Consider the following 21499-nt stretch of genomic DNA (forward strand, 5'->3'; position numbering starts at 1 on the left):
CGGCGGCCCCCAGCAGCCCCGCCCAGCAGGCGCCAGCGCGGCTCGAACTCTGGGCCCTGGCGGGGTCCGCTACGCGCGGCTGCGGGGCGGGCGGCAGAGGGCGGGCCACGGCGATTGGTGCCCAGCCCTCCGCCGCCAGCCAATGGGCGGCAAGGGCGTCTTGCGGGGCGGGGCGGAAGCCGCGCCTTAAGCTCCGTGACGCGCGGTCACTGCCGCTATCTCTCAGACGGCGCCGCGTGTCCCCGCTGGTGTCGGAGGCGCTGCCGGGTATCCGCGTCGGCGCGGCGGGGCGGGGGCTCGGGCGGGGCCGGGGCGCCGCCGACAGCGGCCGGCGAGGCGGGCGGCTCCGGGAGGGGCTCCGGGGAGCGGGCTGAGGGGCGCGCTGGGCCTCGGCGGGCGGGTGGGCTGTGCCTCCGCGGCCCGGGGAGGTGGCCGGCGGCGGGTCCCGCGGGCCGGCGCGCAGCCGCGGCGGGCAGGGGCGCGGCGCATCCCGGTCCGCAGCGCCGGGGGGGCGGGGCGGCGGGAGGCAGAGCGAGGCTGTGGATGTGGCAGCACTACCTGCCAGAGCTGGCGGCGCCGGGCGGGGCCCTCGGCGCGCGGCCCGTGGGGGCCGGCCCGCAGTCCTCCCGGCCCGCAGCCCCCGCGCCGCGGCCCCGAGCGCCTCGCGCGCGCCTCCGCGTGTCCGGGAAGGAGGAGTTTGGGGCGCCGGCGCCTGGGGTTCCTGAGGTCCGCAAGGAGCGTGCACTGTGGATGCGGGGAGCTGCTCAGTGAACGGTGGCTTTTGTTACAGGGCGGGGGGCGCCTATGGAGACTCCGGGGAGGGGGTCCGAGTGCCCCTGGGCAGCTCCTGGGCCCTGCAGCCAACCTGCCCATCTCTCCCCTCCCCCAATCTCTCTCTTTCCACGCCGTCCCCCCTCCCCCCCGCCTTTGTCCAAATAAAAAATTAGGGAAGTAGAGCCTTACCTTACAGTAAGGTGCAGGTTAATTTGACGATGTCAGGGGATTGGGGCCAACAGGGCTTTCAGCGCTAAGACTTCATCCTTAGCGTTCCTTTGCAATATGCTGAGCATCAGTCAATTCTGGTTGAATTCATTGGGACACTTGTTCTCGGTGACCTTCGGTGTCCTCCGTTTGTCACTCTCTCTCTTACCTTCTTGGCGTTCCTTTTTACCTCTGATAAGGGGAAAAAGGAGTGACTTTAGAATGAAGTGGCTTTACCTTAAGAAACTACTAATCTCTGGTTTCTCATTTCTGAATCTCTTCTTTGGAATTGTAAGAGTTCCTGTGGGTAATGTAGATCTCCCAGTTTGAACCCGGAACTTGTTCTTTAGGTATGTAATCCAAGTTCTTTACTTAGCCACTTGAAACACACAGTAGACTTCTTTCATTAGAATATCCTGGTTCCATCTTCAGAGAATCTAGCTCCTGACTATGGAAAAGATCCAAGTATGAAAGTGGAATCTTTTAATAAAAACAAAATTTAAATAAAACTCATTGTTTTGAGTTTACAGATTTTCGTGGTGTTCAAGGTTAATTTTGCATCCTGAAAAAATTCAGTATAACTTTAAATAGTAAAAGTTCTTGAAAAGGCGTTTTTTTCCCCCTCAGAGAGGCTATCTTTTTTTTTCTTTGGTTTTTCAAAGACTGGCATCTGCGTTAACAACTGTTGCCAATCTTTTTTTTCTGCTTTTTCTCCCGAAATCACCCCAGTATATAGTTGTACATATTTTTTTAGTTGTGGGTCCTTCTAGTTGTGGCATGTGGGACACCGCCTCAACGTGGCCTGATGAGCGCCCAGGATCCCAACCCTCAAAACCCTGGGCCTCCGAAGCTGAGGGCGTGAACTTACCACTGGGCCTGGGCCAGCCCCAGAGAGGCTGTCTTAAGTGTATTTCCCCTTATGGTCTGCCTTTATTACAGTTACTTGTGTCCATATTTTCTGCCCTTTACTGAGTTCTTGGAGATGGGCTAAATCTCATATGTTTTAAAATAGTGATGGACCAAATTTGGAGCTGTGTGGAGGGTGTGGTGTAGCCGAGCCAGTCCTTTTCCAATAGTAATGCTTCAGGTGTTTGCCAGTGACGCACTTGAGTTGAATTTTAGCCAGATTACGTAAAAAAGAAAGCCAAAAAACTTTTGTGGGCAGAACTTTTAAAAATGGACTGTATTTGTGAATGGTTACCTCCAGAAAAGTAAATATTTGACAAATATAGTAAAACCAGATTTACTCCTCAAGTGGAATATTTTAAGTGGCTTTTTGATGAATTTGCACTGGTTTTTCTTTTAGAGTGATTTTAAAAACTAGTATTTCATAGTGTACACTACATTAACTCTTAAAAATGCAGCCTTTTATGGAAATTCTATTTTAGGTATGTTCTCATGTAGACAGGATGGATTAGACAGGAGGGAATAAAAGTAGCTTGAAGAACTTTGTTCATTATGTGGATTACTGAAAACATTCAGTGTTAAATTTTTTGCTGTCAATAGCAACGTATGCCCTTCTCCGGGACCTGAGTGTGGGCCTGGCTTACATGTAGGACAGCAGCCTGGAATGGTCACAGATAGTATACAGGTTATTGGACTCTTGAAGGCTGTTAAATCTAATGGTGTGAACTCTCCATGGAAAGAGTGGTTCCTCCTGGTGACGTCTGAGAGAATGTTAGCCTCTGGAGCTAGACTCAACTCCATCAGGGATTGGGGACTTAATCTTCTCCCTGGATGGACTTGCTGACTTTCTGTTGCTGCCTTGACTCCTTCAGGAGTTCTAAGTGTATTTAGGAATAACCTTGTTTATGCAAAGTCAATTTTAAAACACACTTACTGTCCTTTTAAGGAGCCTAGTAGGATTCTGGTAGGGGGACAGGCATGAAAACAAGTGTCCTGAAGGGTTAGGACCTGTGACGTGAGTCTGTGCAACGTTCCTGGGAGTCTTCAGGAGGGTCTTATGTGGTAAATTCTATAGGGAAGTGTGGAAAAAAAGCTAATGTGTGTAGTATTTATACACAGAAAAAAAAAAGTTGATGGTTATCTCCTAAATATGGAATTGCAGCTAATTTTCTTGTCTGTGTTTGTAATTTTTTATCACTAGAAAACTTTTTTTTCTTTTAAGAAAAAACCTCCAGTTTAAAAAAGAAACCATGATACTGTTGATTTTTATATGGCAGAAATTGGCTAACTCTATTATGAATTTACAGGAGGAAGGGAACTAATTGAGTAGCCGTGTTGTGCTAGCTTTGGCCCTTATCATTATCTCTTAATCCTCCTTGATGACCTTGAATGGCTTCGACCTCATTTTACAAATGGTGAAATGGAAGCTCAAAAACATCCTCTTGAGAGCCCCAGCCAGAATTTAAATGCTAGTCTGCAAACTCTGTGGACTTTTCATTCTTCTCTCCTGATTTTCCAAGGCTTTTTGGAAAAGGGAATTATTGATGTTGGCTATTTTTAAGCCCATCTTAATTCTGTTCTAATATTTCTTGTGTAGTGCCAAGCACAGTAACTTGAACACAGAAGCTTCTTTAACAGAAAAGTGCTTACAGGATTCTAGTACGTGTCAGCAGGCAACCGGCCACCGCGGACTTCTCCCAGTAGGATTAATTATCCAGAGTTGGTCTTTAAAAACCTTAAGGATGAGAATTAGTGATGTTTTGAATGTGACTATTTTGTCAGTAAGCTGTAGTTATCTTTAATAAGACGGCCTGAAGGCTGCAGATAAATGGATATTTTCTCCCATTTCTGTTGCAAATTAGTTGAGCAAATAACTTCTTGTATAAAATGAGAATGTTGAAAATAGATAACGTCAAAGATTCCTTTCACTTGCAATATTGTTTTAGACTGGTAATTAACTTAAAAGATACTAGTTAGAGAGTTTTTAGTGCTTTTTTTGTTTTTAGTCCCTCTCTGCCTGGTTCTAGTGAATTCGCAGACCTGCAGACCTTGATAGCAAAATCATCTTAGAGAATAGTTTTTATTTTAGAATTTGACCATGTCCCTTGTGTTTCTTTTAACCACAACCGGTTTTCTCAAGCTTGTCAAACCGTTTCTTTTTCTTAGTTTTGTTTTGTTTGTTGCCTAAGCTTTCTCTTTGTCTAATGTGACAACCTAGGCAGACACTGTTTCTTTCTCTTTTTTTGAAGAAGACTGGCCCTGAGCTAACATGTGTTGCCAGTCTTCCTCTTTTTGCTTGAGGAGGTTTATCGCTGAACTAACATCTGTGGCAATCTTCCTCCATTTCATGTGGGATGCTGCCACAGCGTGGCCTGATGAGCAGTGCTAGGTCCCTGTCTGGGATCTGAACCTGCAAACCCACGGCTGCCGAAGCAGAGTGCGTGAACTTGACCACTATGCTACATTTCATTTCATTTTTAATAATTTTTTAAATAACTTTTTTCCTGATTATAAATGTAATTCATGGTCATTAGTAAATGTGGGAAGTACAGAATAGTAGAAATATAACCACAGTGAACTTATTTGTGCCTTTCTGTATACTTTTTCCTTTTATTTTTTTCAGAGTTGAACATTCTGCATATATCATTTTGTTTTCTTCACTTAAACATCCTAAAACGTCTCTCCATGTCACTAAAAACTGTAATTATTTTAAATGGCAACATGTTACTATGGATGTGATTATTTTGAACTGTTCATGTTGTTGAACAACTTTCATGCATGAATGTTTCTCCCCATTCCCGAGTGTTTCTTTAGGATAGACTCTTGAGAGTGAAATTACTGGTCTAAGAGTACAAACATTTCTAAGGCTTTTATTGTGGCTACAAGGTTTTTCAGAAAGTGTTTCAGTTTAGAGTAAAACTAAGGAGTGCCATGTTTTATTGCTAATTTGATCAAGGCAAAAATTAATGTGTGGTTTTAATTTTAGTTGGTCAAATACAGCCTTAATTCTTAATAGAACATAAAGAGCCAGAGAAATAAAGTTAAAATCAATGTTTTAGACTTAGCAGTAGTATTTTGGGGAGATTCTGTCTAGTACTAGATGTTTTTGCTAGCAGCTATCTTCAGTCTAATGATTCTCATGCACCTTTTTTTTTTTTGGAGGAAGATTAGCCCTCAGCGAACTACTGCCAGTCTTCCTCTTTTTGCTGAGGAAGCCTGGCTCTGAGCTAACATCCGTGGCCATCTTCCTCTAGTTTATACGTGGGACGCCTACCACAGCATGGCTGCCAAGCAGTGCCATGTCCGCACCCGGGATCCGAACCAGCGAACCCCGGGCCCCCGAGAAGCGGAACGTGCGAACTTAACCGCTGCGCCACCGGGCCGGCCCCTCTCATGCACCTTTTTAAATTGTTGATACATACATCCTTGAAATAAAATCTGGTGAACGTTAGGGACCTTTTCCTTAGAAAAACACACTTATACATACAATTCTGCATTTTATTTCAGTAGCTATTGGACCCTCTGAAGACTGTCCCTGGATCTCAGGTTAGAAATCTGTATTCTATTTGGAACCGTGGGAAGAACGGATAGCTGGTGAGTCTTGACAAACCAGAGTGCTGGGTTTTGTTTAGTAATTGCAAATTCCTGAGCATACTGGATTTGCTGGGTCGTGCCAAATTGAAAGGGAAGTAAGCCAAGCTCCAAGTATTAAGTTTTGCTAATTTGGCAGCTCAGAGTGAGTGCTGGAAGATTATGCATAGTTTGACTTGTTGATAGAGTTCTGTTGAAACATGAACTCACTAGTCTTTTTAAAAAAATAAGTGTAGACATACTAAGTATACCTAGTTGTTGGCAATTTTCTATTAATCTTGAATTTGTCTTTTAAAAAAACACTCCCTCCCTCTATGATTGCTATGCATTTTCTCCAATTGCCTTTTTATTCTTAACTTGTTTTATAGCTTAGTCTTTACTTCATGGGTTATCATGCCTATTAATGTAGCGATTGGATACAAAACCGTAAGGGAGGCACTGTGGAGGGGCCAGCTGTAGGGCTGGTAGTGACAGGATAAGAGAAGCTGAGACTCTGACATATACACACTGCAAGTAAATGCCGATTTGCTCAGTGATGTTTAGGTTTTATTACTAAAATTCTTAGCTTATGGTACTTTGATGTTCTCTAGTTCCTAATTACCTTTTTTTCTTTTAAACAGTTGCTTTTGTGTTGCAGTTTTTTTGGGATTAGTTTTATAGAAATAACCATCCTAGCAGAGTAGACTCTTTCTTTTGGGAATTGCCTGTTTTCATTTCGTATATGTGTGTGTAATATATAGTTTATTTAACTTATAAAATTATATAACATATACCATGTGTAATATATACATGTTTTGCTCTGGTGAACTTATTGTAAAAGCTCTTCAGAGGCTATTCATTATAGATTACAAAACATGTTTTTCCTGGTCTTTTTGCCTTTCGCCTTTGTTTATGATAATTTTGACCTCCAGAAGTTTTAGATATTTGTGGCTAAATAATAGATTTTACCTTTTGTAGTTTCTATTTTCGGTGTTATACTTAGAAAGCCCTTCCCATCCCCCAAGAAATCACTTTTTCCTCTCCCCACGTGCTCTTTTTCCTTTAGGATGGTCCCTGTTATCTTTGTTTTTATTGAAGTATAATTGACACACAATCTTATGTTGATTTCAGGTGTACAGCATAGTGATTCGACGTTTATGTACCTTACTAAATGATCACCCTAATATCTTTGTAGAAACCAAATTCTGTAGTTTCTTCCCTCCTCACACACAGGGAGAGGGTGATGTGCAGAGTGGTTCTCAGTGCCTCTGTCCCGTCCCCGTGACCACTCTTGGCAGGCTGCCCCTCTCATTTGTCTCCTTTCCTCCCATCTCTGCCCTACAGTCCTGGCTGTCTGAGGTCTCGCACTCCTGCTAAATGCCTGTCGGGTGGTTGCTCAGTCTACAGGGCCAGGTGCCAACTCTTTAGTCCTCTGCTCTTCAGCCTTGCCTCACCCCCCAGATTGAGTTCCCTGTCCTTGGTGGGCTGTCGGCACTGAGGACTTAACACAAAGAGTGAGTGCGTGTGTGTGTTTGTTATAAAACGGTCAAGCGTGCAGAGGAGGGTAAGGGAAGAGTCAAAGCCCCTGGCCTCCGATCCATGGTTTCCTCGTTTTCCTCACGTGCTCTCTTGGACTTCTAGCCTGTAGCACTTTGTGCACATCCTGCCGTAGCACTTGTCAGGTCTTACTGTAAATGTTGACATGCTTGTTCCCTTTTTTGGCCTTCAAGCCTCCCAAAGGCAAGGGCTAGGTCTCAGTTCTCGTTTTCATGATTCTTCATCAGACTATGGTAAATGCTCAACACGTATGTAATGATTTGACATACATCACTCTGGGAGGAGTCTTACTCTTTTTTTTTTTTTTTTGAGGAAGATTAGCCCTGAGCTAACTACTACCAGTCCTCCTCTTTTTGCTGAGGCAGCTTGGCCCTGAGCTAACATCCATGCCCACCTTCCTCTACTTTATATGTGGGAGGCCTACCTCAGTATGGCATGCCAAGCAGTGCCATGTCCACACCCGGGATCCTAACCGGCGAACCCTGGGCCACCGAGAAGCGGAACGTGCGCACTTAACTGCTGCGCCACCGGGCCGGCCCCAGAAGAGTCTTACTCTTAATGCCTGCTCTTCTCTTTGGACAGGTTGGTGATATTCCTACTTGAAGGACGCGATGTTTTCCAAACTAGCACATTTGCAGACTGTTGCCCTGCTTCGTCGTGGAGTTCATTCTTCAGTGGCTTCTGCTACATCTGTTGCAACTAAAAAAACGGTCCAAGGCCCTCCATCCTCTGATTACATTTTTGAACGGGAATCTAAATATGGTGCCCACAACTACCATCCTTTACCTGTAGCCCTGGAGAGAGGAAAAGGTACATTTTGAATTAATCTAATCACCCCTCCCTGCTTTTTCGGCTTGAAACCTTTTGTAAAAATTGCTTTTATGTTTTCTCAGTATACATTTTTCCAGATGCACTTAATTTCTATATTGCAGACACGGTTAATTCAACATTTATTGAGTGCCTAGCTCTTGCTCTTAGGTGCTCTGGGGAATACAAAGATGAACTCATTTCAGACTTTGTCATGCTAGACCTTGCCAGGAGGGATGTAAGATACATAAGTAAAGTGCTATAATATTGCTATGCTTTTTTTCCTTTATTTTGGCATAATTTTAAATTTAAGGAAAGATAAATTGGAAGAGTAGTACAAAGAATTTTCTTTTGTTCTTCACCCATATTTCCCAAGTGCTAACATTTTACCACATTTGCTTTATCTTCTTTCTCTCTCCACACACGTACACATGCCACACATACACAGCACGCACGTGCACACACACATACACACACACACAGAATCACTACATTTTCTTCCTGAACCCTTTAAGAGGAAGTTGCAGACATGCTGCCTCTTTACCCCTAAATACTTAGTGTGTCTTTCCTGAAACACACGGACTTGCCCTTCTGTAACAACAGTGTGATTATCAAAATCAGGAAATTAGCATTGACACAGCACTGTTATCTAATCTACGGCCCTGATCCACATTTCATCTTTGTCCTGTAAAGCAGAAGAAAATCTCAGATCATGGGTTGCATTCAGTTTTCAGGTCTGTTTAGTTTTCTTTAGTCCAGAACAATTCATCAGTCTCTGTCTTCTTGACCTAATATTTTTGAAGAGTATGGGCCAATCATTTTGTGGAATGAACCTCAGTTTGGGGTTGTCTGGTAAGGTACTGTCTGCCAGGCTTCTCCACAGCAAAGTTTTTATTCTTCCCTTTTAAATATCTTGTGGGGTCATGGTCTGAGACTGCAAATACCCTGTTACTCATCAAACTTACTCACACTTGTAGCATCCATTAGCGATTCTTTCCTGAATAAGTGGTTACTGATAGTTGCCAAATGGTGATTCAATCTACATTTTGAAATAACAGCCTTAACCAAATAAAACCTAAGTATATTACTTAGCTTTGGGCCAGAAGATGATGTGTAAGGTATTAAACATTTTTGTCATTTACTTGTATTTTATTTGGGGCCAGTAGTGTCATACAGATAAATCTCCTTTTGAACAAAGGAAAATCTAGATTTATATATTACAAATTTGGAAACAGTTTGGTTTGCAAAAATATTCTTCACTTATAGCAGCAGAGCATGGACTCGGGCATCTGACTGCCTGGGTTCGGGTCCTGGTTCCATGAGTGCCAGCCTGGGCATGTTATGAATCTAAGCATCTGTTTCCTTATCTCTGTACTGCAGGGATGGTAGCACTCTCACAGGGAGCTTTTGATGAGAAGAGGTACAAAAGCACCTAAGACAGTGAGTTAGGCACATGGTAAAGGTTAGGTGTCAAGCCTCCCACTACATTTTAACATCTATAGTCAACTTTTAAAGAAAATTGTTGTAAATGTACATAACATAAAATTTACCATTTTAACCATTCAGTTCAGTGGCATTAAGTATATTTACATGTTGTACAACACTTCTAGCTCGTTCCAGAACTTCTTTATTACCCCAAAAGAAACCTCATACTCATTAAATAGTCACTCTCCATTCCCCCCTCCTCCTAGAGCCTGGTAGCCGCTAATCTACTTTCTGTCTCTATGGATTTGCCTATTCTAGATATTTCATATAAATGGAATCAGACAATATGTGGCCCTTTGTGTCTGGCTTCTTTCACTTAGCATGTTTTCAAGGTGCATCCATATTGTAGCATGTGTTCATACTTTCTTGCTTTTTATGGTTGAGTAATATTCTAGTGTATGTATAGACCGAATTTTGTTTATCCATTCATCAGTTGATGGACATTTGGGTTGTTTGCACCTTTTGGCTATTGTGCGTAGTACTGCTATGAGGATTCATGTTCAAATTTTTATTTGAACAACTATCTTGCACTCCTTTTGGGTATATACTTAGGGGTGGGATTACTGGGTCATGTGGTAATTTTATGTTTAATTTTTTAAGGAGCTGCCAAACTGTTTTCCACAGCCGCTATACCATTTTACCTTCTCCCTATCAATATACGAGAACTCCAGTTTTTCTACATCCTTATTAATGCTTGTTTTCTTTTTTTAAAAAAAAATTATAACCATCCTCGTGGGTGTGAGATGTTATCGTTGTAGTTTTGATTTGCATTTCTCTAATGACTGATGATGTTGAGCATCCTCTCATGTACTTGTTGGTCATTTGCGTATCTCCTTTGGAGAATTGTCCATTCAAGTTCTTGCTCTTGTTTTTTTATTTTGAGGAAGATTACCCCTAAGCTAACATCTGCCACCAATCCTCCTCTTTTTGCTCAGGAAGACTGGCTCTGAGCTAACATCCGTGCCCATCTTCCTCTACTTTATCTGTGGGACGCCTGCCACAGCATGGCTTGCCAAGCGGTGCCATGTCCACACCCGGGATCCGAACCGGTGAACCCTGGGCCGCCGAAGTGGAACGTGCGAACTTAACTGCTGTGCCACCGGGCCAGCCCCTTGTTCTCGCCCATTTTTTAATTGGATTATGTGTCTTTTTGTTGTTGAGTTGTAAGAATTCTGGTTACTAGATCCTTATCAGATAGATTTATGATTTGGAAATTTTTTTTCCATTCTGCTGATTATTATAGTCAACTAATTATAGTCTCTTGCAATGTATAACTTCTGCCTTTAAATTCCACACTCCAGTTTGCTAGAATTAAAGGTTTCACTCCACAGTTTATAAAATCTTTTCATGTTATACTGTTCTTGTTAAATGTGTAATTTGAAGCTGGCCAGATAAAATATAATTCCTTATAAACCAGAGTTTATTATGCTTGAGCTAAAACATGTCTTAAACCACAATTCTGTATTAAATAAGAGTTCCTGTGTAGGTATTCATAGGGCTTGCTAGGTGTCTTAATCTTTGAACTTTATGTAATTTAGTAATTTTCTAAAACGATTTTCCTTATATGTTATAGGTATTTACGTATGGGATGTAGAAGGCAGAAAATATTTTGACTTCCTGAGTTCTTACAGTGCTGTCAACCAAGGGCATTGTCATCCGAAGATTGTGAATGCTCTGAAAACTCAGGCGGACAAACTGACGTTAACATCTAGGGCTTTCTATAATAATGTGCTCGGTGAATACGAAGAGTTTGTTACGAAACTGTTCAACTACCATAAAGTTCTCCCTATGAATACAGGTAAAATGTTTCCTTTTTTTGTTAAATAGCTAAGAATATGATCTTATTATTTTCTGATAACTTAAAACATTTTTAAAACTGAAATGTTTTCTCTTGGTAGGAGTGGAGGCTGGAGAAACCGCTTGCAAACTTGCTCGTAAATGGGGATATACCGTCAAGGGTATCCCGAAATACAAAGCAAAGATGGTTTTTGTAGGTATGTGAAATTCAACATGATTTAAACATACAATGTTGCTTGCCACTTTAATTTACCTATTGTGTATTTCTAATGTGTTCGCCTCATACATATTTGCCAAGTGTTTCATAAAATTAATGAGGGATTTCCTTTGCTTGGGTTTATTTCCAAGTATTTATATATAAGATTTTTCTCTCCTAAATAGCTCCCTACTCCTCCTTCCCTAAAATGAGTTACTGTATGATTTATTTCCCATTCACTTATCCAGTTTTTTTAATAGTAGTTTTCTGGGTAATTAGATGGTCTTACTGGTGGAGGATTTTTGTTAGGTCGTTGAGGTTGGGTTATGTTAGAGTGAAGTCATGTCCTAGGTGTGATGGGAAGTTTGAATCTTAATGTTTGATGTATTGTATCGTGTTCTTAGAAGCTGTTGGAAGAGGAGGGCTGGGTTTGCCCTTGGATGTATTTCTGGGGATGGTTGAGAGGAATGACTTGAATACTGATTAGGGAGACTGAAACTCAATTGAGATGATAGAATCTGACTTTTGGAATCTTTATAATGCTGTTCAATTGATAGGTTCTGACTGTTTTTTAAAGCTTTGATTTTAATTTTTAAAAACATAAAGTATGTATGAATTTGTCACTGCACACAGTCAAAATTCATTGTTGTGATAGTTGAAATCATTAAATATTCTGCCTTGTGAGTAATACAGTTAAATTATAAACCCCACTACATAATAGAATCCAGATTTCAACTGAGAGGCCATAGTTGGTATTTGGGGGTGATAGATTAGTATTCCCAAAAAAGAAATCTTTGCACAGCTCTGTGACCTGCCATTTTGGAATCTTCTGCCTTACTTGCTGGATAACATAACTGTTTCGTAAACAAAAATGGCATTTCCAGTGATTTTAATTCTCACAGACTGTATCCAGTCTCTTTCATACTAGGAAAGGGTGCAAAGGTGTTTTCACCTGAGTACTGAGAGAAGCTGGTGAGTCTGGGGTAGAGAGACAGAGAAGACTGTCCCCAGCTGTAAGTCCCTTATTCCTGCAGGGTAAGCTACGGAGGATGAGACCCCTGAGGCTGGAGGGAGCAGAGCAAATAGGCTCATGGTGTCATTGGTGCATTTTCTCTTAAACATGCCTGGTCAAAATCAGTATGCTGTTGCTTGTGGACAAGTAAAGTGGGGATTGCTCACAGGTTAGAGAGGCTTTGCAAGAGTGGTATTTAGAGATGCTGTGAAGCCACAGTACAATAATTCAGTACTGGGTTCATTGAGTTGGTGCTGCCGGAGGTGGTGGGAAGATGTTAAAAAAATAAAGCGTAGGCGAACCCCCAACCTCTCTATTATCCTGCATGTTTCTTCCTGTCCTTGAATTGAACCCAGCTGGAAGGATCTCGTTTGTGCCCTTTACTGGTTTATGGTGTTTTCTTCCCTGCCAGAATCCAGGTTCCTTGAGGGCAGAGTGCCTGCCAGTTGTCATCACTTTTCCATCCCCGACACAGAATAGTGCCTAACAGTTAGGAGGTCCTCAATCCAACTCATTAATTCAATAAGTTAATGAGTAAAGAATGTTCCTGAATAAAGGCAAATGTCTGTCATTTAGCCATAAAAGATTATAATACTAGGGAAGGCAAAACTGAAAGTGTTTGGATTACCTGAGGATATTTTCTCCAAAAGAAATGTAAAATTCGTCCTGTAGGGTAGTTAGCCTGTAGTATTGGATTTTTAAAAGGAAAACTGCTGATTCTCTGTGAAGGATATTATCTTTCTCATATCACTATCATAAATGCACCATCTCTAGAAAAGCATGTGTCGAACGCCTCAGCTGTTAGGGGTCGGGATTGTTGGAAGAAAAGATAAGTATCTATCCTCAGGGCCATATATTACAGTCAGAGGTTCAGCAGACAAGTGCCTGAAATAGTAATTGCAAGGCCAGACCTTAGTGGTCATATGAACCATGGTGTTTAATATCAGACTTTGTTTTAACAAGTGGAGGCTCGCTGGAGGCTCTCTAAAGCAAACCCGTGGTATTTTAAAAATTAAACTTCCTGGAACCAGCCCTGTGGTGTAGTGGTTAAGTTTGTGCGCTCTGCTTCCGCAGCCTGGGGTTTGCAGGTTTGGATCCCGGGTGTGGACCTACACACTGCTGATCAAGCCACGCTGTGGTGACATCCCACATACAAAATAGGAAGACTGGCACAGATGTGAGCTCAGGGACAATCTTCCTCACCAAAAAAACCAAAAACCAAAAAACTTCCTAAGGTATTTTTGGGGGACAATGCTTATTAAATTTGGAGGTTTGTTTGGAATAATCGCTGTTTATTTCTCACTTCTAGCTGGAAATTTTTGGGGTAGAACATTGTCTGCTGTTTCCAGTTCCACAGACCCAACCAGTTACGATGGTTTCGGACCATTTATGCCAGGTTTTGAAATCATTCCATATAACGATCTGCCTGCTCTTGAGGTACTCACTGACGTTGTGATGTTTTAGCTCAAAGTCTATAGAAATTAAATTTGCTAAATGTATGAATTAAAAATAGACAATATGTGCCTGTAATGAAGATCTGTCTTAAGTTAGGCTGAGAAGATTTCAGACTTGCTCTCTGTAATGGTCAGTTAGTTTCCAGCACGGCACAGTCAGGTTCCATGGTGTAATCCTGATGACCAGCCAGTCACTTGAGATTTGCGTCCTGCAGAAGTATTAACTCAGATATTGCTTGTTCAATTACTCTCCTAAACAAAATCACTCAGTTTTCAGCCAGCTTTTTAAAATCACGTAGTAGAGGACATGTAAAATAAAAAGATTCACATAAAATGGCTTTTAAAAAGGGCATTTTCTTTAGTTTTTCTTTGCGGTACATTTGACTATATGTTAGAAAATGCAGGCTAGAGGAGGTTAAAGCTGAAGTATTTGGAGCTTCTGGTAATCGCGTGTCAGTCAGAAGTGTTATACTTTGAAGTCAGAGTATAAATTAGTGAGAACTTGATTTGCATACTTATTCTTAACAGGAAAATATATGCAGTGTATGAGATTGCAGATTTCCAAGTAGGTTAGAAAGGAAGTTACTAAAATGTGTTCATATTTTTTTGTAGCGTGCTCTTCAGGATCCAAATGTTGCCGCATTCATGGTAGAACCAATTCAGGGTGAAGCTGGTGTTGTTGTTCCGGATCTAGGCTACCTAACAGGCGTGCGAGAACTCTGCACCAGGCACCAGGTTGTCCCTGTTCCCACCCGCCTGCATCCTTTAGGGTTTGGCTGGTAGGATAAATGAAAAGATTACATCACCTTTCCACTAGAGGGAGACGTCATCCTGAGAGCTTCAGAACTTTCTAGTGCTCTCTATCAGCAGTCTGCACGGAGGCCAGGTTTTTACTGGCTCTGGAGCCTGGCCAGACCCTGGCCCTGGCCAAGCTGTGGACTGCCCGGCCCTCCCTCCCTGTGCTTCCTTCCCCTCCTCCCCGGCAGCCTGGGCTGCGATCCTTCCTGGACCCCTTGTTGTATCCCTCTGCTCCGACATTTAAGCTCTCTGCTCCTCTTCCCACCAAGCTAGTAAATATTTAATAAGAAATAAATATTTAATAAATGTTTATGGAATAAATAAGTGAATTAATTTGTTCCCAGAGAGCAGTTATCTCCAAAACCCCCCACAAAACCCTCACTTAGCACGAGTGCCTTTCCACTACGTAGAACAGTGCAGAGTGGGCCTCTGGGGAGAGTGGCCGACACAGGAAGTAATTGGTGTGTCTACAGGATTTTCATAGAATTCTGTTGAAGTTGTGTAGGTTGCTAAAATGTTTTCACAAATGCGAAGGAATCTCAGAATGACAGATTTGTTTGGGGAAAGGTAAAATAGAGGTCCTTCTTTTCCCGGTGGAAACGAAAATAATAATAATTATGTTATTTTCCAATAGGTTCTGTTTATTGCTGATGAAATACAGACGGGATTGGCCAGAACTGGTAGATGGCTGGCTGTTGATCATGAAAACGTCAGACCTGATATAGTCCTTCTTGGAAAGGCACTTTCTGGTGGCTTATACCCTGTGAGTTCTGTTCCCTACTCCCCTGAAATGTATCCTTAAGATATTTTTACGTCAGCTGATTTTGACAATAATATTTTCCAATGGTTTGGTTTTATTTACTGTGCTCTAGGTCACCTGAAATATATATAATGAAAACATTTCAGAGTTCCCTAGGGTGATCTGCTTAGTAAATGTTAACTGAAGAGTTGAGCAGGCATTAGAATCTGCCACAACATTTGCTTCGGACTGGAATGGAAACATTTACCCCCTAAGTACTCCTGTAGGCCTCCACGTTTTTTCCATTGTTCAGAAACACAGCATTACTAATTTAAAACCATGAATGATTCAAGTATAGATTGGGAAAAGTTAATGTTTGTAGTTCTGTTCTTGAGCTTGCTGTTCAGAGGTAGTGCTGGTGCTGGATTAGAGGGCTCTGATGTATTAAAGTGTGGAATGCTGTTTTCTAAGCAGTTAAACAAAGCATTTCACCTTGAAAGTGGAAAGAATTCTAAATTCCATCATTGCAGAAATAGCTTTTGTCTTAATTCAAAAATGCTCTTGTTCTGTGCCATTGAAGTATGCCTGATGCACTTGTACTCTTGGGGTGTTCCTCAGTTTGTCACTGTTAGTTAAGATGGCAGATGTGTAGCTCTTGTTTGTTGAAGCTTTATGTCAAATGTAATATCAGCTTCATATATATTTGTGTTCCTGGTGTGCTAAACATAAGAGTAGTTAGTTTGAGCCAGCCCTGATGGCCTTGTGGTTAAAGTTTAGAGCACTCTGCTTTGGCCGCCCAGGTTTGGTTCCCCAGCACAGAACCACACCACTCATCAGTCAGTAGCCATGTGGTGGTAGCGGCTTACATAGAAGAACTAGAAGGACTTACAAGTATAATACACATCTATGTTCTGGGGCTTTGTGGAGGGAGGAAAAAAAAAGAGAGAGAGGAAGATTGGAACAGATGTTAGCTCAGGGCAAATCTTTCCCAGCAAAAAAAAAAAAAAAGAATAGTCTGAGACATGACTTGGTTAGCACTGACTTCTCTGTCTTTCAGGTATCTGCGGTGTTGTGTGATGATGAAATAATGCTGACCATTAAACCAGGGGAGCATGGGTCAACATACGGTGGCAATCCTCTCGGCTGCCGAGTGGCCATTGCAGCCCTTGAGGTAAAAACTGATGCAGCCATGTGGTACCCATTCCTCTAGGTGGCGTTGAAGTGACTTTTAAGTCCGAGCCATAGGTGTAAGGAGAAATGTAATAAGATTGGCAAGCATGTGGAGCATGGAGTCTGGAGGAAAGGTTTTAGGGACAAGGCAGTCTCAAACAGTGACTTAGCCTTGGCCAGATAGACAGGAATCCTCTGGAGGCTTCCCAGGTCCCAGGTGGCTTAGGGCCTTGGGGCCATAGCCCTGGCTGGCCCTCGCAGAGCTCACTGTGTGACCGAGCCTGGCCTGTCGGGCCTCTGCTGTAGCACACATGGCTTTTTCTTTTAAAATGTGGATTTGAACATTTTTAGACTTATTCCTTAAGTGTCTGCCAAAGGCATAGAATTATTATGTAATCTCTAAAGATGGACTTTTTAGGGAGGGAAGGAAACTCTGTTGCAGTTTAAAAATTAAAATATATTTAGTTCTTTGATTTATTCAACTAATAAGAAAATATACCAGTTGTATTAAATTTTAATTCCTGTTTGCCATCACATCTGACTGATGATGGATTTGTGACTAGAGCAAGGTTCTGTCTGAGCTGGTGTACATTTAATGCGAAGTTAAACTGGGAGAGGCTTAGAGAAATAGAAACGGACGTGAAGTCACTCTCGTCGGCATCTGATCGTGTGCTTCCTTCCCTTACAGTTCACGTTCCCTTCCCAAGAACAACATCAAAAAAGGCAATCTCAACATTTGTGTAATTTCTCCTTAAACATAGGTCTTGGAAGAAGAAAACCTTGTTGAAAATGCAGAGAAAATGGGTACCGTCTTGAGAAATGAACTCATGAAGCTACCTTCTGATATTGTCACTGCCGTAAGAGGGAAAGGATTATTAAATGCTATTGTTATCAGAGAAACCAAAGGTACGGAGACACAACATTTTACTCAAAATATTGTTTTTATAGGGGTTGGCCCTGTGGCCGAGTGGCTAAGTTCGAGCGCTCCGCTGCAGGCAGCCCAGTGTTTTGTTGGTTCGAATCCTGGGCACGGACATGGCACTGCTCATCAAACCACGCTGAGGCAGCGTCCCACATGCCACAACTAGAAGGACCCACAATGAAGAATATACAACTATGTACCGGGGGGCTTTGGGGAGAAAAAGGAAAAAAAAAAAAAAAATCTTTAAAAAAAAAAAATATTGTTTTTATAGGAAGACCTGAACACCATTGGTGCTTTATCTGGTTGTCGGGTTCCTCTGTTCCAGACTGTTGACTGACCTCCTATTGACCGAGTCTTTTAGGCAGAGTATCATCTGATTTATATTAATGGTCTTAAAAAGATAGCTCTTTCCTGCGCAAAGGCACATTCAACTAATTTGCTCCATTTTTGTTCCTTTCAGTCATTTGTTATCCTGCCTGAGGTTGGTTATGCAGCACTGGGCGAAGTCAGGGTTTTTCTGTTAGTGAGTCTGCACAGAGCACTCTCCCTTTGTTTCCTCTTCCCGGTGCTTTCCCACCTCACTTTAGTACTTTGCATATCTGTAGAGGCGGCAGGAGCAGCAGTAACAAGATGATACTCTGCCTAAAAGACTCGGTCAATAGGAGGTCAGTCAACAGTCTAGAACAGAGGAACCCAAAGACCAGTTGGTCATAGAAATAACCACAGCTGCCACTTAATCGAGTGTTTGATGTTTTAGTGCGTCGTTTGTAAGCCTTGAGGGTTCCTTGCTGGATTTTCTTGCGATAATCCTTTTAAAGCAGTGATTCCATCCTTGGCTGCACTTTAGAATCACCTGGGGAGCTTTTTAAAAAATTAGTCTGAGCCTGTCCTTGCTCGGAGATTCTGATTTGATGGGTCTGGGGTGGAGCCCCAGCATCAGCAGGGGCCCTTTTGGTGATTCCAATGTGCAGCCAGGGTGGAGAATCATGCTGTAAAATAATGAGAGTCTAGGTCCACGAGCTCAGGAGGCAAATCCATGTTAGGAATGTGTTGCGTTTGCTGAGTGGTGAATATTGCTCATTCTCTGCCAGTTAATTATCTGTATCATACCCAAATTCTTTTTGCCTTGGTTCCTCATGTAATTAATACAGCAGCCTCAGCACATAATTTTTTTGCTTGGTCTTTCTCATTTATGAAAAACTAATAAAAACCATATGTCTGATCATACCATTCCAACCTAGTTAGGCACTTGCTGCAAAGTACTTCCTTTTTTTTTTTTTATTTTAAAGATTTTATTTTTTTCCTTTTTCTCCCCAAAGCCCCCCGGTACATAGTTGTATGTTCTTTGCTGTGGGTCCTCTAGTTGTGGCATGTGGGACACTGCCTCAGTGTGGTTTGATGGGCAGTGCCACGTCCGCGCCCAGGATTCGAACCAATGAAACACTGGGCTCCCTGCAGCGGAGCACGCGAACTTAACTACTTGGCCACGGGGCCAGCCCTAAAGTACTTTCATTTTTAATAAGAACAAACAGCAAGCTTGCAGCCCGAGCTGCCTGTCTCAAGTTGGTACTGGGAATTCTGTTTGGCCAGGCTGCCCGTGCCCATGCACACTGTAGAGGAGTGTTTAAACATTTATCTTTGATCAGTGCATGTTTGGCCATCTTTCTTTAGATTATGATGCTTGGAAGGTGTGTCTGCGACTTCGAGATAATGGACTTCTAGCCAAGCCAACACACGGTGACATCATCAGGCTTGCACCTCCGCTCGTGATCAAGGAAGATGAGATTCGGGAGTCCGTGGAAATCATTAACAAGACCATCTTGTCCTTCTGAGTGTGGTGGCTGTTCTCACTGGTTCCTGGGAACCCGCTGGAGAAAGGCGGTTTGTTGATGTCTTGTAAAGCCCCTGCATTTCTCCCTTAATGCAGGCACATTCCACTCCCCTGTCTTAAAGAACATTTTTTTTAATATATATATTTTTCAGTTCATGCATAATAGAATGACATTTATAAACGTGCAGTTTGCTGTGTAGCGTAACTATAAGAGAATGTAATGGCATCTATATTTGATTAAGTGTTTTTGTGTGCCTGCGTGCTTTCTAAGGTGAAATATACATCTGTGTATATCGACAGCCTTTTAATCAAGACCTTCAGTATCATTTACATACGTTTGTATAACTTCCTTGCTGGTATAAATGTTTTGTATTTCAAAAAGTTATATGTGGTATTATATAGAAGACTTGCTTAACCTTATAAAGTTAAATCATAATCATTGAATTTTAGGAAAGATTAATGGTTAGCTTATATAAAATACTAGATTTAAGTAAACTTCATATTGGCCCAGACCAGGATATATTCTATGAAGGTCATTATTTTGAATTAAGAATTCATGTTTAATATTTCCGAATTAGTTTTAAGTCTTTGATTAATTTGTAAAAGGTTTATTTTCAGTTTTTCTTTAAATTTAAAATAAAGCTTATATTTACAATGTCTATTTTGTAATCAGTATACCATTACTGCAGTATTATCAATGACCTAATGTTTTAAAGCTCTTTGAGAATGTTCTTACCTTTCTTTGTTTCATCTGTTTTCTAAGGGCATTCAGATTCTTTGATAATCTCTGGAAAAACAGAAATTATAAAAAGAAAGTCTCTTATAATAATACTGCCTTCTCCCATTTCAAAATAATTGCTTTTTTCCCTTGTGTATACTAGTATTTACCATTTTTATTAAAGTATCCTTATTATGCATGGTATTTTGCAATTTTCTGAGGGTTTTTTTTTTTTTTTTGCCCGAACAGAGCATTTTGGATGCTTTTCTATGTCAGTAATTGTAAGTTTATTTCATTCTCTAACGATGATAGTATTTCATCATACCTGGATACATTATAATTTCCTGCTGGGGGACATTTGGGCTGTTTCCAGTTTTTCACTCTTTAAACAAAGCTTGTTGTGACCACTTTGGTTGTGTCTGTACAGTTGTGTTTCTGTGGAGCGGGTCCCCAGATGTGGACTGCTGTGTCACAGGGCAGGAATGTTTGAATTTAACAGTGCCCGTTGCTCCCTGCCACCCCGCGTTCTAATGAGTTACCTCTTAGCAGCGTGGGAGTGGATGACTAGACGTGTGAGCTGCTACAGGAGGGTCTGCTCACACCATCGTGGCAGTGCTTACTGGGCTGCGTGCATGTTTCTGATCGAAAGGTCGCAGGGGCCAGACAGATCTAAGTCTTTATGAGACCCATGGCAAGCTGGAGTGTGAAGTCTGTCCTAAAACACTGAGAGGCTGCCAGTTCTCCACCCCAGGTTTGGACTACAGAATGGGGTATTCCCGGTGCTGGTCCCAGTCTCTCAGCCTGACCGCGAAACCTGCTGGAGCCCCCCGCTTGGGAACCCCAGATAGCCTGCGGCTGCACATTAGAATCACTGGGGCTGTGCAGGCCTTACCCAGAACGGCATCTCGGGTGGCACCAGGCATCGGTACCCTTAAAGCTCCACAGGTGATTCCGGTGCGCAGTCAAGGTTGAGAACCTGTCTTGGGAATCTTACTAAACTGCAGATTCTGGTTCAGTGAGTGTCTGTGGGGCTGGAGGGTACCTGAGATTCTACATCTCCAGCAACCTCCGAGTCCTGCTGATGCTGCCTTCAGGCGAAAGATCGGTGTCTGCAGTCAGCGAGTCTCAGCCATCAGAGAAGCCCTAAAGGCTTGGTGAATTTAACAAATCAGCAAGCCTCTCAAATTGTTTAAAGGCTTTGACAGCTTGAGAATGGCCCTGCAGGAGAAAGCTGAGGAGCCTGTAGAGAAGACTAGAACCTGGGGTGGAGGAAGACAGGCAATGACAGTGGAGAGTGGGATTCCCAGCAGGGAAGTGGGGAAGCCATGGGGTTGCTGAAGGGTGGAGTGATGCATGGAGGAGAGACGATCTCACAGCTGTTAGGAAAGCCCACTAGGGTGAGTGCTGTGGACTGCTTACCCAGTATGTGCTTACTGGTGTGCCAGCCCCCCTGGGGCTGGAGCAGGGGTGTGTGGACAGTGAAGGACAAGGCGGAAGGCCTGCATGCTTCGCTTTCCAGGCTCCCGGCCATAAGGTGGGGGGCCGTGTGATGGACA

The 21499-nt window shown here is 42.5% G+C and overlaps 1 protein-coding gene across 9 annotated transcripts; it reads left to right on the forward strand.

Annotated features, from left to right (window-relative positions):
* Positions 1-73: 73 nt before the first annotated feature.
* OAT (ornithine aminotransferase) lies at positions 74-20147 on the forward strand. 9 transcript variants are annotated; one of them, XM_070631724.1, is made up of 12 exons: positions 145-267; positions 5395-5481; positions 6802-6971; positions 7597-7824; positions 10880-11104; positions 11205-11300; positions 13621-13748; positions 14378-14500; positions 15198-15326; positions 16360-16473; positions 17234-17378; positions 19066-20147. In XM_070631724.1, the coding sequence occupies exons 4-12, from the start codon at positions 7626-7628 to the stop codon at positions 19224-19226; spliced, it is 1320 nt and encodes a 439-aa protein (XP_070487825.1). In that variant the 5' UTR covers positions 145-267; positions 5395-5481; positions 6802-6971; positions 7597-7625; the 3' UTR covers positions 19227-20147. The 9 variants fall into 9 exon arrangements, with proteins under 9 accessions (XP_070487802.1, XP_070487810.1, XP_070487825.1 ...); XM_070631744.1 differs by having other exon boundaries at positions 163-267; positions 5395-5433; XM_070631735.1 differs by having other exon boundaries at positions 175-267; positions 5398-5481.
* Positions 20148-21499: the final 1352 nt, after the last annotated feature.

The sequence above is a fragment of the Equus przewalskii genome, chromosome 1 (assembly GCF_037783145.1).
Source record: "Equus przewalskii isolate Varuska chromosome 1, EquPr2, whole genome shotgun sequence".
NCBI classification, from domain to species: domain Eukaryota; kingdom Metazoa; phylum Chordata; class Mammalia; order Perissodactyla; family Equidae; genus Equus; species Equus przewalskii.

Coding starts and splice junctions, on each gene's coding strand:
- OAT (XM_070631701.1), top strand. CDS start 7,626: ATGTTTTCCAAACTAGCACATTTGCAGACTGTTGCCCTGCTTCGTCGT. Junction 7,825..10,879: donor AGCCCTGGAGAGAGGAAAAG/GTACATTTTGAA, acceptor TATATGTTATAG/GTATTTACGTATGGGATGTA. Junction 16,474..17,233: donor TGGCCATTGCAGCCCTTGAG/GTAAAAACTGAT, acceptor CCTTAAACATAG/GTCTTGGAAGAAGAAAACCT.